General features: G+C 47.5%; 3 protein-coding genes across 5 annotated transcripts; 1 reads left to right on the top strand and 2 right to left on the bottom strand.

Moving 5' to 3' along the window:
* Positions 1-543: 543 nt before the first annotated feature.
* LOC116424115 (purine nucleoside phosphorylase) lies at positions 544-10,279 on the bottom strand. Of its 2 annotated transcripts, none has more exons than XM_031970087.2 (6): positions 9,903-10,279; positions 4,808-4,902; positions 4,468-4,646; positions 4,076-4,251; positions 2,232-2,422; positions 544-1,946 (listed from the first exon to the last, which is right to left on the bottom strand). In XM_031970087.2, the coding sequence occupies exons 1-6, from the start codon at positions 10,013-10,015 to the stop codon at positions 1,732-1,734; spliced, it is 969 nt and encodes a 322-aa protein (XP_031825947.1). In that variant the 5' UTR covers positions 10,016-10,279; the 3' UTR covers positions 544-1,731. The 2 variants fall into 2 exon arrangements, with proteins under 2 accessions (XP_031825947.1, XP_031825946.1); XM_031970086.2 differs by having other exon boundaries at positions 4,468-4,676.
* A 5,475-nt stretch (positions 10,280-15,754) lies between these two features.
* On the top strand, positions 15,755-17,164 carry LOC116424109 (phosducin-like protein 1). Its single transcript, XM_031970066.2, has 4 exons — positions 15,755-16,003; positions 16,102-16,346; positions 16,421-16,835; positions 16,913-17,164. The coding sequence occupies exons 2-4, from the start codon at positions 16,143-16,145 to the stop codon at positions 17,143-17,145; spliced, it is 852 nt and encodes a 283-aa protein (XP_031825926.1). The 5' UTR covers positions 15,755-16,003; positions 16,102-16,142; the 3' UTR covers positions 17,146-17,164.
* LOC116424108 (uncharacterized) lies at positions 17,162-18,714 on the bottom strand. 2 transcript variants are annotated; one of them, XM_031970064.2, is made up of 3 exons: positions 18,548-18,714; positions 17,955-18,438; positions 17,162-17,874 (listed from the first exon to the last, which is right to left on the bottom strand). In XM_031970064.2, exons 1-3 carry the CDS (start codon positions 18,576-18,578, stop codon positions 17,358-17,360), a joined length of 1,032 nt encoding a protein of 343 aa, XP_031825924.2. In that variant the 5' UTR covers positions 18,579-18,714; the 3' UTR covers positions 17,162-17,357. The 2 variants fall into 2 exon arrangements, with proteins under 2 accessions (XP_031825924.2, XP_031825925.2); XM_031970065.2 differs by having other exon boundaries at positions 17,955-18,398; positions 18,488-18,635.
* Positions 18,715-19,083: the final 369 nt, after the last annotated feature.

Below are 19,083 nucleotides of genomic sequence, written 5' to 3' on the forward strand. Positions count from 1 at the left end.
TATCATCCCCGCCGCGCGGGCGTTCGTCCTCCACGGTGCTCAGGGTTAAGAACAAATCGACCGTCTGGCAATCGTCGGGGATCGTCGAAGTATTTTCCCCGGCGAAGCGTTGCGTGCAGCTTACCGTAACGACAAGTGGAATTCCGTTGGAGGCAGGAGCATAAAAGCCGAAGAGCAAACGTGCGACGGATCCCCGCAGTCGAACGACGGCATCCCGCGGCGTGCCTCGAATTATATAATTACGATCCCCGCGTAAAACGTCGCGGCGCTCGTCCCCGTTTAATACGGCTACGCGAATCAATGATCGAAACCGGGCCGGGTCCTCGCGCCGAGAATTTATTCGATTCGCTCGTGTGCGATATTAATTCGTCCGAATGCGCCTCGATGGCGGCCCGCTCGGCGTACTTGTTTTTCCATTAAAATCGCTAAATAAACGCGGGCACGTGTCCCCGTTTCAATCGACCAGCTCAATTTCACGGGGATGGGTCGCTCGCGACTAGATTTCCAAACTGATGATCCACCCTCGGAAAAACGAGCGTATCGTTTCATGGAAACAACAGTTTAATAGTAATTCGTATACTCCGTATACTCGTACAAAGTTTCATACGCTATAAATACAGAACACCCGCAGCGTACGCGCGATCGTCAAACAATCGGTGTCTCCTCCGACGATGGACGAACCGTCGCTCGCGAATGATCGCGATGACTCGTCGAGAGAACCGTCCAACCCCCAAAAGAAAGGGAACTAAGGACGCTCCGCTTGTTTTCCCGTTGTCGAGCCACGACTCCGACGAGAGTGTACCGCGACGGAGAACGAACACGGAGAAATGGCCGGTCGCAGAGTATGGTCCTCGCCGCTCGAGATTTATCGAAGCCGAACACCGACGCATTAGCGGTGGAGGAGCCACGGAACGAAGGTAACGAAGCGAGGGAGGAAAATCGACGAGGGTGTCGAGGAGAGGACGGCGTCGACCAACCTCTCCACCCTGCTCCGACCCTCCCGAGCTTCTCGGAGCCGAGAAGGTCTTTCAAGACGTGTAACGAATCAATCGAGATCGGAAGCTTCGCCGATGATATCTGTCGGACGGATAACGCGCGTGCGGGTCAGACGGTCCTCGAAACGAATATTCTCGCGACGCGTACGCCATCGAGCACATGCGCTGCGCGCGTATAATTTACAGAGCAGATTGGAAGACGCGTGGAAGTCACCTGGCGCTGATTAAAGATTCGACGCTGATAAACCGATTCGCAGATAAGTAGTGTAATTACCAGCTAGATTTAATTCCGTCGAGATTAAAAGATAGGATGAACGAAAGCGGAGAGGACAGAAGACTGCTTCTTCTTCGTCCATGATCCCTAAAGGTGCGTTCACGCTAGAGCTCGACGATACAAATAGTTCGATATGTTTACATTTCCAGCGGCTCCACTGTGCTAAAGACATTTCACTCTGTTTGCAGTTCTCTTAGCTTCTATCGCGGCTCCGCTGCGAACTCACCCTAAGACACGTGAAATCGTCGGAAATTCATGCTTAGCTCGTGAAAGCCAATGATGCCTACGATATTCGCATGTTCGATTCGCCGATACGAACCGAATTTCGCAGTCGTGCGTACGAAGTTCCGGAGAAGTCGTGCGCGTCAAGACGGTTCTCCGTCTCGTTCCGTCGCGGATGAGGAACGAGCAGGACCGCGAACGACCCTTTTAACGAATAAGTTGGCCGAGTTATTTCGTTCGTTAGTTCTGTATTATGTCCTTGAGCCGCGTGACGATACGCGACACGTAGTCCTGCAGCATCGGTTGCCTCGCTTTCCCTACGTCCATCACCTCCTGGTGGTTCGCCTCCTCGTAGTTCTCGTAGTCGACGATACACTGGTTCGTGATCAGGCTGAACGCGAACACCATCAGCTCGCAGTGTCTGGCGGTGATCACCTCGTGAACGGTGGACATTCCTGAATTAGAAAAGCTTCAATGAAGAATCGGGTGTGAACGGTGTTAACGCTAGAACTACCGAGCATTTAATACGATTAATATGCAATTCCTATAAAAATGACAATAGATTATTTTCAGTTTCTTCGGGCATTCATTATAGTACTGAAATGAAACTATTTATTTTCAAAATCGTTTCGAATATTCGATGCTTCGAAGATATCAATAATTGCTGAACAAAGAAACCAGTCATTTGACGGTAGTTCTAGTAAAAAGTGTTTATAAGTGGAACGTGGGATTGTACAGACCGACAGCGTCGACTCCAACCATCCTCAGCATCTTCAGTTCCGCCACGGTCTCGAAATTCGGCCCGCCGAGGCACGTGTACACGCCCTCGTGCACGATGTCCCCGATGCCCATCTCCTTGGCCACTTCTTGGCCCACTCCTAACAGCATTTTGTCGTACGCCTTGTTCATCGGCGGAAATCTCGGGCCGAATCTAACGGGAACAGACGGAATCGTTAGGGGATCCTTCGAAACCGCAACCCCTGGCGATATGTTCGACGACTCCCCCGTCGAATGAACTTTTTAGCTACCGTACACTGTAATGGCTTTCGTGTGTATCATCTTTCCGAACAATACGCTGTACAATTATTCTGTCAACGACAGTTGTGCACATTACTGACGTAACTGCGTGGACAATTCTATCAATCTGAAATCTCAGTGATGTCACAGATACGCAGACCGCGTGAAACCCTAAAGAGGTAAGCTTCGCGGCTGGTCTCGTAGGTAGAAGGTTAAGAAGGAGTTACAGGTGAACTCGATGTTAAACATATTTAGGAACAGCGTTCCGTTTGTTAAATTTAGTTTGAAATCCTCGCCCGGTTCGATATTGCGAGCAGGGGCGGGAGATTGGCAGAGATATTTAATGAACTCTATTAATAAGAACAGTTAGAAGAATAAAAGGAGGAGGACTGCGAGGAAGTAAACTCCCGTGAGCTGCCGGATGAAAGGTCAAAGCGAGCCGCGGAGCCGTGAACGAACGAGCCGGGAAAGCGGACACGAAAAACCGAGGGAGAAACGGGGCACCGGCCGGAGGGAAATTCTTACGTAAATACGTCAATCAGATTCTTTATGCCGTCGAGTAAATAGTTCATCAATCCGATTCAAGGAGTTGTTCCGGCGAAATAGATTAATTTCATTCCATCCAGCGCCCTCGAGGACCACCGTACGGGGCTGGCGTTTTCGCCCTCTCAACCCCCTCCTCCGGCGGAGCCACGAAGACGTCGTCGGGCTCCGCGATCCGCGAACGAGCGTCGTCGACGACTTTCCTCCCGGAAACGAGCTCGAAAGCCTTTGTCGACTGAAAGCGGATTCGAATTCATTGCCGTTCACGCCGTGAATCTACCTACCGCCGCTTTCACCCGCCATTTCTTCTCCTTTTTCCCCTTATTGTTCCCTCCCTCCGCTCGCCTCTTTTCCCAGCCGTCGCGTTTTTCCGCCGTTCCCCTCCCGCCGACGCGATCGAGAAGGCGCAATCGTCGCTAATTTCTGCGCCGTGAGCAGCTGCGACGCTTTGATCGTCGAGAATCTCGCGTCGATTGAAAAACCCGGGGGAACAGGGTCTACGAGCAACCCCCTGCGTCTATGCTCTAATTAGACGTAGCGCCGGGGCGGAATCCTCGTCGCGTAAATTGCTTATTGTTCCTTGTATCCGTCAGTCGATCGTGGTAACGATTTTTTGGTAGACTGATGTCTCATCAGGACATTGCATGATGGAGGAATGACGATACCGTTAGAGGTGGCAACCTTTCTTCACCTCCTACGAGAATTGCGAAGTGTAAAAGACAATATTAAATGTAAATTAATTAACCCCTTGGCAGCTGTGGAACGTTATTGACAATAATCGCAGCGAAGCTTCGATCAAACGTGAATTCTAATTCAAAAATCCATTAGTCATACATTATATAAATGTAAATCAGTCGAATTTAGTTCAGCTCGGTGAACCAAACTGACGCGAAACTCTGTCGCAGCCAAAGGGTCAAGGCGAGGTCGAGTAATTTCAGTTAAACTAGGAAGCTTCGGATTTAAGATGAAAGAAACGCGGGCTGCCGACCCCTGGTCTAAGGGATGAAGAACAAAATGAAGATACCTGTCGTCGTTTGGTCCTTGAAGAGGGTTATTCCCCGCGAAACCCATCATGTTCACGTGATCCTTCACTATCATAATGTCGCCGACCTTGTACGTGGGATTCAGACCTCCCGCCGCGTTTGTCGCAATCAGATGGGTCACGCCCACCAGCTTCATAACTCTGACCGGCATCGCGCACTGCGGGCAGAAAGCAGACCGGCCACGGTGAACGCACACGGCATAGTCACGATAAAAACTTCATACCGTCACGAGCGGCCGATATCCGTCGCTTTAATTACGTTAATGAATGGAATCGATAAAGCCCACGTAAATGGAAAAGAAATTACACGCGATCGGCGCTCCGTCTTCGTTCAACGAGCGTCCCGTTTTTCGTTCCGCCGTCGGCGAGCTCACCTTCCACAACGGGTAACCCTCGTAGTAATGAAATCTGCCCTGCATGCACATCACCGGTACACCCTGTAGATGGCCGAACACCATCTGGCCTTTGTGCCCCTTCACTGTGGAGACTGGGAAATGTGGGATGTCTTCGTAAGGGAAGCACTGTTTGTTCTCGAGGGAGTCCGCCAGCGAACCTGGACACAACTCGTTTTGCTCATTTGTTCCTGTTTGGGAATAGACAAAAGGCATGACTGGGGGAACGAGGCTACGAATAAGATACTCTGAACGCGAGCCAATGTGTTCTTAGAATCAGGACCTAGGACTACGGTAGACTATACAGCCGCAAATCACTAACCCAATCCAGAGCCACAAATAATGCCGATCTTCGGCTTGATCTTGATGCGATCCAGAAGGAACTGGGCCGACTCTTGCAGCGCCTCGAACGTGTACCTGGAAAGAAGAGATCATCGTGACGTATGGGAAATTCACATCCATCTTCGTCCGTTTCCACGTTTTATTAGACCTATTCGCAAGCGTGTCGTCGCCATGAATTTCGGTGGTCCGCGTCGCGATTCCCGGAGGAATTACTATCCGGCGTTTGTCCGATAGCGAGCTACCTGGAACCTTGATCGACGATTTCGGCCTTCGAGCGTCGCAAATTCCGTCGGATTGGGCGCAGCGGAGAAGATAGAAAGCAATGATTCCCGCGGGATCGCGGGCGCCGCTCGTAAAAGACAAGATAATGGGGGCACAATCGTGACCGTTTGTTTCTGGCGAAATGAACGAGTGTCCCGGCACGATTTTCCAGCGCGGAGCGGCCGCGGAACGGGCGCAGTTACCTGTTAAACCGTTAACAGGCTCGGCCGGCGACGGATTTAAGCTGAATGCAGGCTTTCGGAGGTATTACTAATCACGTATTGGAACACGTCGAGCGCGCGACGTGTTTATACGGGCATCCCGCGAGCAACTCATCTACCGGGCGCGCATTCACGCGTGCACGGGCAAATGCAGAATGCAGCTCGCCCCGTGAACCGGTTCTACGCGCAGATGCACACGCAGAATTTCCGTGCATCCGAGCGCATAAGCTGGCCCCGGGCACGCGTGACGCGATCGAAAATTACTCGCGATTCTATACAAATTTCAAATCATCCAGCTATTCCTGCCCCCGCGTCGCGTCGCGTCGCGTCGTTGCCCTTCGGGATTGTTATCGTGCCGGTGCAACGTCAATTTAACGGCGAATCCGGTATCGCGGTCTTAATAATCCTAATGCGAGACGCAGTTGTAGCGTAATTTGATCTCGCAGTCGCGATGTAAGGAAGTCTTTGTCCGCGCGTGCTCGGAGAGATACTGGAAACCGATTGAAGCGTTCCAGTGAAAGTGCGCGCGAGACTTACTTACGCGCGGAGCAATTAGAGCCCCATAGCTGAAGGGAACAGCGGCTAGATTCGATGAGCGGGAAGTGGTTTAAGAAATTCTAGTCTGACGGGAGCCCAGGGATACAGCCGTTCCACCGCTCGAGGACTATTAACATAGTCAAACTTCGGAATGCCTTTGCAACTGCATAGCGGCCGGATCAAAGGCGCGAGGCTCGCGCTGCGAGCTGTTGCAGTCCGCTTTTGGAAACAGGAGACCCGAGGTGAACCGAAGCTGCAACGGGGCTGCCTACTTCAATCACCGCAGCTCCATTTGATAGCGGTCGAAACAGGGCGGAAGATGCTCCAATTAGGTCTCTTCGTTCAAGGGGCAGGGAAATTATTGCGTCGGGAAGACGGGATGCCTACGCGCGTTTCGAGGGAATCGGTGAACAGAGACGGCTCCCGAGCTGTCTCGTTTCTCGATCGGATCCGGGGCCCGATGGTTACGGTGACGGGCGGAAATCACCGTGATAATCGGAATGCATACGCGTCACCGTAAGGGACATCGAATAATGGCGCGCGTCGAACGCGCTTGAATATGCATCCGCGCCGCCAATAGAGGCCAGAACCGGGGAACCGGCCGCCATTCAGCCGCGAATCTGAGAATCGCTTCGCAGTTTCGACGGCGCGTCTCGTGGAAAAGCTTTGATATAGCCGCGGGTATGCCAAACGTCATTAGACCGACCGCATTCGCGGATGCTCCATCGTAAAACGGGATTGTACGGTCCCCGTTATGAATGGCAAATGTGAGGTCGGCGATTATTATAACGACGTGAATGCGCGCGACGCCCCGGGGCATCCGCGAGGATTCAATGACGCCTCCGCGATCCTGGCCACAATATCGGTTCCTCTAATCCCGGATACGGGATGTACGCCCTGCCGGGAACGCTCCCCGGCTGTCCATACCTTCGCGAATTTAATCGCGTCCCGGTGTTCTGCGTCACGCTTCGCCTCACGATTTACAGATACCATCGACCGTACGGGGGTTGAGCCTGTCTGTACGGGGTTGTTCCGAAAAGGGGCCTCGTTGCTCACTGTCTTGTTATCTTTCTCGGCCTTTCTCGTACCACCCTGCTACTGGATGAGTTAACCCTTGAATTTTGATATTTGCAGTCGTGAACAAATGATTTAATTACTAAGCAGTCAGAGATCGGTAATTTCCTCGTACCACCCTGCTACTGGATGAGTTAACCCTTGAATCTTGATATTTGCTGTCGTAGACAAATGATTTTGATTACTAAGACAGTCAGAGATCGGTAATTTCCTCTTCTATTTAATGGATATATAATTTAGCTTCGTCTGCTGAAGGTTTTGTATATTTCAGAGAATCTTCGCTGAAGAATCAAACCGATTTCCTTCGTTCAATTATTGAAAGGACATTCGATTGTTAGGTAGTTCTAGCGGCAGTAATCTAGAGATCTTTTTGTAACCTCGACAGTCTCCGTCTGAGATATCCTTGGATTTTTACTATTCCTTGACGATATACCGACGACATCTTCATAAAAGAAAGCAACGAGGTTCCATCGGCACGATCGAGGAGACCGAGCGGATTACCATGCGTTGCCAAGTCTGAGAATTGCTTCTTCGAGGGGGTTGATTATTCGACCCACATCCTTCTCTCGTTTCGTTCAAACGCGGACGTTCCTCTTGGAAAGAGTGGAACGTTGTTCCAGGAGCCACGTTCAACTCCGGTCGGTGAAGTATCGCTGCTTTCAGGAACGCGTCCCATTTTCTCATCGCACGTTTCATGAAGTGGATAAGAGCGGCGGCGACGGCGGCGGCGGCGGAAAGTCTCCGGGATAGGGGAATATCGAGCGCGGCCGTTCGAAGCGAAAGTTCCCGGGTTATAGCGGAAAAAGTTTAATGCCACTCGGATTTCTATGCGCCGATTCGAGCGCGAACAGAGGGGGCGGGAAATGGCGGACACGAGGGGAAAGCGGAAGAGCCCGGGCGGAACGCGCGAGGTAAATATTAAATGTATCGGCTAGAAAATTCATTCGACGCCGGCCGAAAGTTAAAGGACCGGCGGAGAGGAACGTGAAGGGAGCGAAAGGATTAACGCTCGACTAAGTCGGTTGATTCCACTGTCGTTTCTGCGCGCGCAGTCGAAAGCGAGCGTCGATCGGTCGCGATTAATGGAGCCTCCGATAAAATTGATACGACCTTCGACTGAACATTAACGGCCGCGCAACGCGATGCCGCGACGTCGACGTCGTCGCCGAGAAATCGATGCGGCCTGCGACGCGCATCGCTCATCCGGCCAAATAAAATTCCAACGGTCGCAGCATCGCATCGCCGGCCAGCGGCCAGCAGCGGCGGCGTGATGTAACGGATTACGAAACACCGAAGAAATTCATCGGCACGCGAGATAAATCTGCGATCAACACGGTCAACCAGCCTTCTCCCATCCTCCTTTCTCCCGGCCGCTTCTACGCGTTGTTTGCCGGAGCGTCTACGCCGTCGCGCCATCGCGCGTAATTCTTGTTTGTGTTTTGCCGCGGCTTTCCCCCCGGCCCCGAGGTCCGTGTTTGCTCGATTAAATAAACAAAATCAATGTACGAACGCCCGCAACTTCTAATTAGATGTTACGCGACGCGCGCGTGTCCACGACGTGTCCGCGACACGACGGAACCTGCGGACAGAGTTCTGCCCCTTCCAACGCGATTCTCGCTTGTCTAATCTGCGCATTTCTGTGCGGGAAAATTAATGAAAACTGATATCGAATTATTCGACAGAGTTATCGTCCTTCGCGACATCGTCTCGCCGAGATTATCGATTCCTATCGTTCTCGAGTTTGACTGGTCGATTAACGTTTCGTCGATTGCGGCGCAATTTGATTTAATTAAATCGACGACCCGGTTCGACGCTCGAAAAACCCGGTGAATATAACATCTCCGGCGGTGTCTTCAAACTGGCCAGAATTGCTTCTCGGAAGCAATTTACGGCCACCGGCGCGTCCGAGCTCCCCGAATCTCCGAAGGATCGTTTACAACAATCGAGCTCGATCGCGGAAATAATGAAAAATTCGACGAGCAGCTCGCACGGCGAACTGCGGAGATGTTCCCATTGAAACCGGGTACTTACGCGGGACTTACGGATAGGTAAATATCGTCGGCGGCGAGATAACTCGATAGCGGTCCATTAACTTTCGCAATTAGCCCGGGCAACTCGATATAGAAGCGGGGCAATATCGCGCGGATCCGTTGCGCCCAGTGGTCCACGGGTAGTCCGGGGCAATTACTTGCGTTTGGAAATTTCATACACACTCCGCGGAGTGCGTGCGCGCGCTGTAGAGCGGCGTTTCTGCCGTTTCTGCCGTTGTTTGCCGGTCGGAAGTTCGGTAACGGTTGTTTCAAGTGGCCCGGGCCCGGCGAGCAACAAACTTTTTTCACGCTAATGAGGACGCGGGGAAGCAATGAACTGTAACCGCATTTACAATTCCTCGAGCTTCGCTCCGGCCCTCTCCTCGAGTGCATTGTGCTCGCCGCAATGCGAAAACTATAAACGTGCAACCGCGATACCTGGTACCGTACGTTGCACCGAACCTGGCACTCACGCGTAAGTGGTCAGGTTCGAAAGCGCGCGCCTTGCCCACGGGAATTTTCGATTCCGCCGTGTGATTCGCCGAGACGCTCGCGCACACTAACCGGGTCACGCGACAACGAGCGTTTCCGGGCTCGCGATTGGACTTTTCGGAGCGACTGTTTCTCCCGTATGACGTCACGAGTGCCAGCTTCGCTGCAACGAACGGTATCTTGAACCTTGAACGAGATTCCAAAATAAAATATACTTTCTTCTCCTATTAACCATTCCTCTCTCAAATACATTCTCTTCCCGAACGGATTCCAGCGAATCGCAGCTCGTTCGTCGCGATTGTAACAGCGTCCACCGAGGTCCTTGGGATACAGGAAACGAGTATCAGCACGGTATCGCGCGAGAATCGTTCAAACGCTTCGCGGCGCGCGCGCGTGTCTGTCCAGCGTAGTTTCCAGCGAACACTCTCGATTTCGGTAGTTCTCGTGGCGAGCTACTTACGTGCTGTGCCGTAGGTGTTTGACGTTCGTGTGCAGGAACTCATTATCCGTGGGTCGCTTGAGCGGCTGGTAATGATCGCGGCCGTTGACGATGTCGCCTTCGGTGAACGGCATCGTCGCTGTCGCTTAAAATCCTCGCGGAGCAGGTGAAGACCGATCCTGGTCGCTGTCACAGTATCGAACCCGCGGGCAACGGGCAGCGTAGGAAGAAAGACGCGACGTCGAAGGAGGGAAGCGCAGTCACGGTCAAAGTGCGAGAGAGGGAAGAACGATGAACGTTACGATACTCCGTGAGCTGATCGCCGCCGATCGCACCGAAACTCTACGGGCTAGTGGCTGCTGTTTTATACGGAAACTCGACTTCGTTGAAAAAACTCGTGCGGCAACGAACTGGCCAATCGTTTCGCACGCACAACGCGGCCTCCCTCCAGTCGACGCGGAGGTTGGGACGGTCAGAAAGTCGCTGGGAGGTAGGGGCACGCAATGATAACCTATTACGACCTAGATGCTCCAATTGCCACCAGTGTTCGTCCGTCGTTATTTGTCTCATGCGATCATTCGTTGCTCCGCCGGCTCGAAACCGGCCGAATCACCGGATATGATTCATCCGCGGCCTCACCGACCGATCTACCGGTCCCTTTACTTCGCCGCGGCCCGGCACGATCGGAATGTTCACGCGGAACTCGTAAACCTTGCCCGACTAATCGCCGGCTCTGTTCCGCTCGCTTTCCCTGCTCGCCTCGGTTTTTCCCCTAATAACGTTCTCCGCGAGAGAAACAGATCTTTCGGCCGAGATTAGATATCCCGCGGTCGCCGCCTTCCTCTCATCTCGTTCCGCTGTAATTTCGACCTGTTGCTGCCTCGCGAAAAGTCCGAGCTCTGTCGTTGTCCGACACCGACGCCGTTTACGAATCCGATCGAAACAGCTTCGCTGTCGTTCCCTGTACTCGAGCAGACGTAGCAGCGAGAGTTGCTTCGTTCCGGATGAAAGAAGCCACTAATCGATAGTTCGATCTAGTCGCTTCTAAAGGTTATTCCAATCTTCAAGATTACCTCGACGAACGCGGAAGCTCGCGGACGTCGGGATCGATCTTACCGGTTACAATGAGCCCGCAGACAGTGGAACACTGTCAAAACCACGCCGCGTCCGCGGGTTCAAGCGCCGCTGAGGGCAACAGCGTCGGTTCCACGCGAAGAACGGGGAAAGAGACAGATGCCGCTGTCACTCAGAATCGTGTGACCACAGTGTCGCCGACCCACATCTCAAATTTATCCGAATATCAATCACGAGCCGCTCGTGTTTCCCGGTCGTGCGCCTCGTATCGGGAAATCCCGGGGCAGATTTACGTCCCGGCGATGTCACGTGCACCAATTTGCGAGGATACGAATTTCGGCCGGCTCCTGTCCCCGCCTCCCCCCTCCGGCCCCCTTCCCTATGCTCCTTGTAATGAGTTCGTTACGGCCAATTAGCCGGGGACCGCCTTGAATCGCCGGAAATTTAACAGCCCTTCCACTCGACGATTGATATTACCGTTCTCACTTTCGACCGGCCGGATCAGCAGCGGTGAGTCTGATTTCGTCGTTACAACGGCACTCGGCGTCGACGGGGGTCGCCGGGACTGTTGCGTTGTGAATAAAGGCTCGCGAAAACGGAAGACGGAGAGGAAGATCGATCGTTTCGCCGTTAATCCCTCCTCGGAATTGTTACATCGAAGTTTGACGCATGGACGTCCGTGTTTATCTTAATGACGCCGCGGTTTAATTGAAACAAGCGATTAACGCGATTACATCTGACGCTGTTATCGGGACGGGAAATTAGCCGGACCGTTCGAGTAGAATGAAAACCTTAACGAGGTAAACAATTCATTGAATCCGGCCGCTTATCGGCGATCGTTGGCCACCAGCGGACTGGCCAACAGTCACGGGACAATTCCGTGCTCGTTCGCCATTGAACTCTTTGTGCGCGGCTTCGACTCGCTTCTGACTCGCCGATGAGTAACGGCCTTTCGGGTTGGCCGGGACAACGGGAGCCCGATTCCTTCGAGCTGATTAATCAGACGCCATTAGCGATCGACGATACAGATCCCGCGATAAAAATTCGCTGGAGGTTCTCGAGGTCTCCGTTTTCCCATCGATCTCCTGCGCGTTATCGCGCAGGTGCAACGATAACGGAAGCCTCCTCGATGATTTTTCTCCGAACTATCCGTTTCTGTTCTCCTTCCCCTTTTTTCCCCCCGGCCGCCGCGAAATATACATTTGTTGTTGTCGGCTGTCGGGCGACGAATGGCCGGCAATCGGCGTACATTTTCCGCGGCCGCTTTTCCCCGGGAAAAGACGGATATCGGAGGAGAAAAATGGGGTGGCTGAAAACAGTGCTTCTTCGCCGTAACTTCCGCTAAGCGCAACCCTTATTTACTACCCGCGACGGTGGTCGCTCGATCGAGATCGTTAATACCATCGTCGCGAGGATTCTTCGGAGAATGTTTACGAGGAACACGGTTAGAGGAACAACAACCGTTACGTACGAAAACAAAGTCAGTTGTTGCTCCCGTATCTTTTGCTATTGTCGACAAATATTATTGCCGCATGATAAGCGGTTTATTTTCGTAACGAACGTACGTTGCGTTCGATTAAATAAAATTTCAGCGAGGATTACGAGATAACTCGAACGTAATCGGGAATTACTGACACGAACCTTCGGCCGCGTTATCGAGCGAGATCAAGCTGTGCAAAGATCAACGAGATCTAATCGACGGGAGACTCGTCCGCGCTGGAATGCGCCATTAACCCTTGACGTAACAATCGACGAACGATACGTCCGAGGAATCTTGTTTTCCCTCTTCTTTACCCCTTGTTCCCCTGGCTGAACGTTCCAAGTTATTCCCCGTAAACGATTCAGAGATAAAAAGACACGAATGCACTGATGCCTTCGCTATATTCTGTTGGGATCCGGGTGAATGACGCGAAGTCCGATTCGTTGATAATAATTATATTTCGGCGTTTCAACGTATTCTCCAGATATAACGCATCGAACGACGCGGAAACAGACAATTTCGGACAGACCGTGACCCTTGGTACCTGATGACTCGTTATAGATGACTAGTCCTGGATGAGACATTTGTGTATTTTATCTAGGATTTTCGACTTGTGAAGAACATGCTAAGATATTTTGGACGCGGCGGGTCTAGGACGCTTATCTATGGTGCGCCATTAGGTTGGTCATCCAACAATTCCAAAGCAGACATGGAAAATAGAATCTAATCGCAGGTTTGCAACCTGTTACACCCAGTGTTTCGATAGAAATGGAAAACGTACAGTTTAATCCAGACCTAACCAAGACCAGTGAATCTTACATAACTGACGAAGCGAGACGTATGAAGTAACCTCAGATTTACCGAATAAACTTCCCCTCCTCCCTCGGGTACGTCCTGAGCGAGCGTACTCGAACTTTCCGAGAGATAAAGCATCGAACGTTAGGGTCCAGCGAAAGAAGAAGGCCGCCACCGTAAAGCGACCTCGACAGTTCCGTTCGTTCCCGGCGTTTGACACGCTAATGCGACCCCCGCCGAAGGTAGATCCGAAGCGACGCGTCGCGAATGAAAAAACAACAGCGGGAAAGGCACGAAATCCAGCCGGAACTTGCAAATTATGGTTCTCCCGGGCGCGAGGGTGAAACGAGTCCGGTCAAGGGGTGAACTGGAACAGACTGTAAATTCAGCTTTCGCCCGGTCCACTCCGACGAGGCAGGCCCGGGCTGCTTTGCGATGCAACGAGTAATGCATAATTTCGCTGATCGCCTACAAAGAACTGGCGACCCTTTGCTCGTAAACAAATTTCGGCGGCGAACGATGCTGCGGGACAGATTCTCGGCGTCACCAAACTTTCCTAATTGAAACTTTATACAGTTCCCGGCGCCGGGGGAAAAAAAGGGAACGAGGCACGGAGCGGGATCGGGCGGGCGGGAAGGGGTGAAAGGGTAGCCGGAACTTTCCAAATGGTATTCAACGGGGAATCGGTCGGACGGGAGCGTCGCCGGCGGCGTGTCGCGGTCGTGGCGTCCGTCAGAAGTTAATTCGCTCGTCGGCGATACGGTGGACGGGCTTTCTTGGGGGAAAAAATCTCCGATTATCTGTCGGAATGATGTAATTTCGACGGGACATGTCCACGCGGAGTGTCGTTACGCGAGAACGTTCGAGAAACGGCCGGTCGGTCAATAATGGTCGCCGATGCAACGACTTGCACAAGAGGCGCGAAGACGCGCGAACGCTGTTATCTCGCCTCACCACTGACGAAACTTGATTACAAACAAGCGGCCCGTTGCTCGCTCGCGCGCAGTAACGGCGTAATTGTGTAATTCAGCCACAATGCTGCGAATCCGCAGGCTGTTTCAGAAATAGAAGCCGCACGGCGCGAAGGAACGAACAAGGAGCGCGGGAGGAATTCATTTTTCGTCGAGATAACATTCCAAACGCGATAGAGGCCATATGTCTGCGTAACCTGTTCATTCCTACGAGCACTATTCGGTGACTTTGAATGATGACATTCGTCCCGCGATTAAGATAGCCTTAGAGAGTACTCCGTGGGAAAACAAATCGTGCGACTCGATCTCGCGCATTCCGATCGAAGTGTTTTCGTTGCTCGCTAACGAGGGCAATTAGAGTGACCGCCAGTTATAAAGTTGCCGACCCGTTAATACGGCTTCTTCGTTGTTGTTCTAATCGCGACATTGATAATTGCAATCAGCATGACATTACGAAATATGAATTTATTCCGACCCTCGCGACCGATCCGCTGGGGTTCTCCCGGCCGCCCGTTTATCTGCAATAAATTATTGCCGGAGAAAATTTAGGTACGTAATCGCGTGTAAACATTACGCTCGCTCCTCCCGTTCGCGGAATAATTGCGCTCGCTCGCTGCGAAAATCGCTTCGGTGGCTCCGCGATTTACACTCGGCGAAATGAAATTCTGCGCGTCGCCGGTGCACGCGAAATTGTTGTCCGCGCTTCCGAGCAACAGCGGAAAAACGTTCTCTCGAGTTGAATCGGTTGTATCGTGTCTCGTCAAATAGGGTTATACGTGTGACGCCTTGCGCACGCTGCGAACGTTCGATAAGAATTGTTGCATTCACGGTACAGAGGTTGCGAATGACTCCGGCTTAGCTTGAGCAATAAGAATCTGGCGAGAAACAAAGGAACGAGAGAGAGATATCCTTGAGCGGATCGCGTCTGTTTCATTCACAGGTTCATTCATTTGCAGCATGATTCATAGGGAAAAAACTTCGAAGTGAGATTTCTGTGAAATGTGTTGTTGCCATTGATTGCATTGTGTATTGTCGCCCCTGCGAGCTGGCAACCAGTCGTGCTTGCTTGTTTTGCGGATTGTCAAATATTTCTCTTTTTGGGGCGAGTTATAAATATATGGTACTTTTTCTTTTTATTATTGTGGAGAGAGAATGTAAAGTGTAATTAAATTATTTTTAATGGTTTTTGTTACCGTGTGAACATTATATTGCATGGTAAGCTTTCGTGGAATTTATGTGCAATTTACTTGGTATGGGAGTGTTTTAGATGTCACTACCACCCTTGTCTAATATGGGCATTTTCGTGGGCATTTAATAATTAAACTATTTAGCTATGATAGTGAATTATAAGTTTGACGTGATCTAATGGAATGTGTTGGTAAATTGTGAAATGTCTTAATTAATTGTAACTGTTTTGGTAATTTACTGGATTGTACAGGCAGCGTCATCTTCAGACGTTATCGTACACTGTGAAGAGTTACAACACATATTTATATGCATAATTGTGTTTATTTGTACTGTGTTGGTAAGGTTGTAAGTGACTGGGGAATGATGGGATGTGACAGAAATTTAGATTGAATTTCCCATCTATTCTATCCTTCGTTGATGGTATCGCTGTGACAGTGAAACATAAATAATACTGTTTTGTGAAACATTATTCTGTAATTATATGTACTGTGTGCTTATATGAATTCGAAGTTGACACACAATGTTTAAAGAATGTAGAACAGTATTCATAACATTGCAATTTTAGGACTGTTAATAGATTTATGCACAACAGCATACGATTTTACAGAGTACAGGTACAACAGATTTTTATTAAAACTATGTACAGTAAGAGAATGTATATTTATGTGATTTACATTAGTTTCTAGTAACGGTGTAAAAATTTTTATTTCAGGGATTCATTACATACAGTAGTTGTAAACAATACGACCAAACATGTCAACTTTAGAAGATAAGATTCTGGGAGAAAAGTTGCAATATTATTGTAGTTCCAGTGAAGATGAAGGAAATGATTCGAGTGATTCCGAGAAAGAATCAGATAATGAAAAGTATCACCCAACAATCACAGAGTCTGTGGAACCATCATTCTCAGAATGGGATGGAACTTCTAGTAATACAGGACCAAAGGGTGTTTTAAAAGTAAAACATTATATTTAATAAGTTTCATTATTTCATGTAATGTATTATTTTAATGCATTGTATTGCATTGCAAGGATTGGCAACGATATAAACAATTAGAAGCTGAAAAGAGACAAGAACAAGAGAAAGAAAGACTGCAATTAATGAAGAAACTAAGTTTGACTTGCCGGAGTTCTTTAGATGAAGATAAGGAAAAGGTTCTACAGAATGATCCTGATCTTGCTGAATTATTAGCTGATGAATTTCTTTTGGAATATCAGAGACAAAGAATGAGAGAGATGCTTGCACAAGCAGAGAAGCTTCGTTTTGGTAGAGTTATTAATTTAGAAACAGCAGATCAATTTCTAGAAGCAGTTGATGGTGAAAACAAGTCTGTAACTGTTGTTTTGCATATTTATGAAAATAATGTCTCAGGCTGTGAAGCTATGAATGGATGTTTAATATCTGTTGCGGAAGATTATCCTTTTGTAAAGTTTTGTAAAATATTAGGTTTGTAATTTATATACTTTTTTATGCTTGTGTCATACTAGATTATTGTGATATTTATTTATTAATTCCCATTATAGGATCTGCAGCTGGTCTTAGTAAACATTTTAAAAGAGAGGGTGTCCCAGCTTTGTTAGTTTATAAAGCAGGTCAGGTAATAGGAAATTTTATTCATGTAACAGACTACTTAGGAGAAGATTTTTATGCATCCGATGTTGAAACCTTTTTAATAGAACATGGCATGCTGACTGACAAAAACTGTGTACCTGCCATTATCTCAAAAAACGAGGATACATTATCAGATAGTGAATAAATAAAATGGATAAATCTTTTCTATAATTTTTACTATTATCTTCCTAGTACATTTTATATTAATTCATTATACAAAGTATTAATACACTCATTTATCATATTTCTTATATCTATCAGTATTCGATAACAACAATAAATAATGATATACTTTAAAATAATATAATTTTGTTCCTAAAAAAGAATTAACTTTATAATCAAACAAAGAATATAAGCTTATAATTTTTCTAATATTTGTCTCTTCTTCTCAATAGCTTTACAGAACTGTAAGTAAGTTTTTAAAATATTACTATATTCTGTATTTTGCAAATTTTCATATTGTTTCTTTAAATTTTCCTTTTCCTCGATCTTATTCATTGTTGCAAATAATTTTTCATCTATGATTGCATTTAATATTTTGTAAGCATCAATAGTCTCTGGAATCTCCTTATACATTCTCATGATGCAGGATAATTTTGTAATTTTTGCTTGTACTTCTGCAACTTCAGCTTGTAGCAACATGTATTCTGCTTTTTCGAAATAAATACGATTGACATCTTTATACTTAAGACTGTTCCAATTATTAAATAGAATTCGACATTTATCAATATCACTTGTATATTGCTCACATAATTCTTCAATCTTATCTTTCCATTGCAACATTTCTACTTCATGAGGTTTAAACAATTTTTTATGCATACTACAATCATTTGACCTCATTACTTCTTTCATGTTACCTCCAAAACTTTCATAACTGAAATGTTATAAAATTAACATTGATTTATATTCCATAAAGCTCATATAATAAGTAAAATAATTTCAAATATACTGAACCTCAAAATAAAATCATGTATTTTCTCCCTTAATAATGCTTCTACATAACATTTAACATCCAACTTTTCTTCATGAGTGAGATCATATTCTGGCAAATCAGTAATTCCCAAGACTGTTAACTTTTCTTGCTTCTTTTTAGACCTGGATGGTAAATGCATGTATTTGTCAACTTCATGCATCAAAAGTAACCTTTTCAATTTAGAAACAACATTTTTGGATAATGTTTCTTTTGTATTCATGGTGGCATCCTGTATACATTTTAAAATCATTTTACTTTTTATATGGTCACCAATGCTTTCTTCACATAAGGTCAAACGTTTTGCAGCCTTCTGAAGATGATTAGATTCTTGATTTTGGTTTGTGACAGCTTTGCTTGCATTATGTATCAGGCTATGTTGTTGTACTGATGAATTTTGCAGCGAATCTAATCTGCCCATTATTCGACTACAATTCACACGAGAAATTCGTGATATACTACTAATATCTAAAAATATAGTACATTAATAATATTTTAAACATTACAGAACCATTACCTTGAAATCTATCTGCTACAACTCAAGCCATTAATTGTTAATAATTGAATGATTACATACCCGATATTTGACTTAAATCACTAAAACTCATGTTACTAATTTGTAATACAATTTGTTACTGTAAAGGTAAATATTCATAACATTTATGCTGGGAAATCTTTCAAATTCAAACGGTTATAAAAGTCATCAACCCGAGAGAAGTACCAACATACAAAATTCCCTATAATACAAATTCATAAAATAAATGATCCAAATGAAATAAAATAGTATCTATATATATTTTTAAGAGCTAGTGGTATAATAAACAATATTTTAATGTAACTAATTGTCATATGATTGTAACTTTATAATAAAAGTTTTGTTTTCATATATAATTTTCTTGCAAACTGATTGGACGATAAATGTTCTTGGTGTAACACATACGCATACATACACACAATAAATGCAGCGTTAAAATGTGTTTAAAAAATAAAGAAAAAGGAAAAGATAAAATTAATATATTCAGGTTTTTGTATGCTGATTTCTACATTGAACATATGTAAGTGCGTAAGAATTATATGAATTTAATAAAAATATAATGATATTAATAAAGCTTG

The sequence above is a fragment of the Nomia melanderi genome, chromosome 12, assembly GCF_051020985.1.
Source record: "Nomia melanderi isolate GNS246 chromosome 12, iyNomMela1, whole genome shotgun sequence".
Taxonomy (NCBI): domain Eukaryota; kingdom Metazoa; phylum Arthropoda; class Insecta; order Hymenoptera; family Halictidae; genus Nomia; species Nomia melanderi.